We start from the raw sequence: 1,318 nt of genomic DNA on the forward strand, positions 1-1,318 counted from the left end.
AAAAAAAAAAAAAAAAAAAAAAAAAAAAAATTAAATTTACCAAAGGTACTCAGAGAAAGACTAGAAAAGAAATCCAACAGTAGAGGGCTTGCCTAGCATGCCAAGTGACTGGATGCTATCCTAAGCACCAAACATGAAAAGAAAAATCTCCACAGAATTTTGGTAAAAGTAAGCAAAAAGCTATTATCAAATACCCTTGTAAACTGTGACACAGTTTATAAATATTAACACCACGACTGAAACTTCCTAACATAATCAAGCTGAAATGAGTAAACACCAATAAAAAAGTATAAACAAGAATCTAAGTTCTAGGTTAAAATTGAAGCTGGCATATACGAGTTTTGATTTTTCTTTTTCCTTACCTTTATATCAAGAGAATAATGCGTGACCTTCTGATCAATTTTCTCTAAGAAAAGACACAAAAATTTTAGGGCTTCTTCTCTACAATCACGAAACTGTAATATAAAAAATAAATACAAAATTTGGGTAAGAATAAGCCACTCCAACAAAGAGGAAGATAGAAGAGACAAAATGGAAGGAAAGGCTTGTACTCACTTCATCAATGCCAAGTGACTTCCGGACAAATACAAGCAAACCATACTCTTTGGAAAATACTAAGGAAACCTGCAATGCTGGGGAAGGGAACAGGATGGAGAAAAAAATATTAGAAGTGCCAAGAAACATTTTATAAAAGATCCCTGAAAGCACTGCCTGGTTTTCAAGGTACTTTTGCAAGTAATAAGAACTAACATGAGGCTATTATTTTGAAGCAATGAAAACTGAAAGTTCCGGATGTTGTTCTACTAAGATAAAGTAGACAAAATAAAACTTTCTCCCATCCTCCATCAGATGCCCAGTCTTCTCTGTGATATCTAACTTCTGGAAATCAACTTTACAAGGTAATAAAGGTTACAATGAATGAGGGTGACCTTAAAATGGTGACATAATACTCTATCTGGTGGATCCAATGTTATTATATGAGGCCTTAAAAGTGGAAGTCAGACCAGCTTGAGAAAAGACCCTATCTACATAAAAACAAAAGGAGAGGATGAAGAAAAAGAGAACCAAGCCCTGGTGGAGCACTTAAACCCAGCACGTGGGAGGCAGAGGCAGGGGGATCTCAGTGAGTTCCAGGCTAGGCTGGTCTACAAAGCGAGTTCCAGGATATCCAGGACTACACAGAGAAACCCTGGCTCAAAAAACCAACTCAGAGCCAGGCGATGGTGGCACACACCTTTAATCCCCGCACTCGGGAGGCAGAGGCAGGCAGATCTCTGTGAGTTTGAGACCAGCCTGGTCTACAAGAGCTAGTTCCAGG

General features: G+C 38.1%; 1 protein-coding gene across 1 annotated transcript in view; it reads right to left on the minus strand.

Moving 5' to 3' along the window:
- The window catches only part of Prkdc (protein kinase, DNA-activated, catalytic subunit), a 174,764-nt gene that overhangs the window by 171,062 nt on the left and 2,384 nt on the right, over nt 1–1,318 (minus strand). The window contains exons 2-3 of the mRNA XM_013354879.2: nt 556–632; nt 363–455 (exon numbers count right to left, since the gene is read on the minus strand). Of these exons, the coding sequence (XP_013210333.1) occupies nt 363–455; nt 556–632 (170 nt within the window). The remainder of the gene's footprint in view (nt 1–362; nt 456–555; nt 633–1,318) is intronic.

Source organism: Microtus ochrogaster, unplaced genomic scaffold, assembly GCF_000317375.1.
Source record: "Microtus ochrogaster isolate Prairie Vole_2 unplaced genomic scaffold, MicOch1.0 UNK77, whole genome shotgun sequence".
Taxonomy (NCBI): Eukaryota; Metazoa; Chordata; class Mammalia; order Rodentia; family Cricetidae; genus Microtus; species Microtus ochrogaster.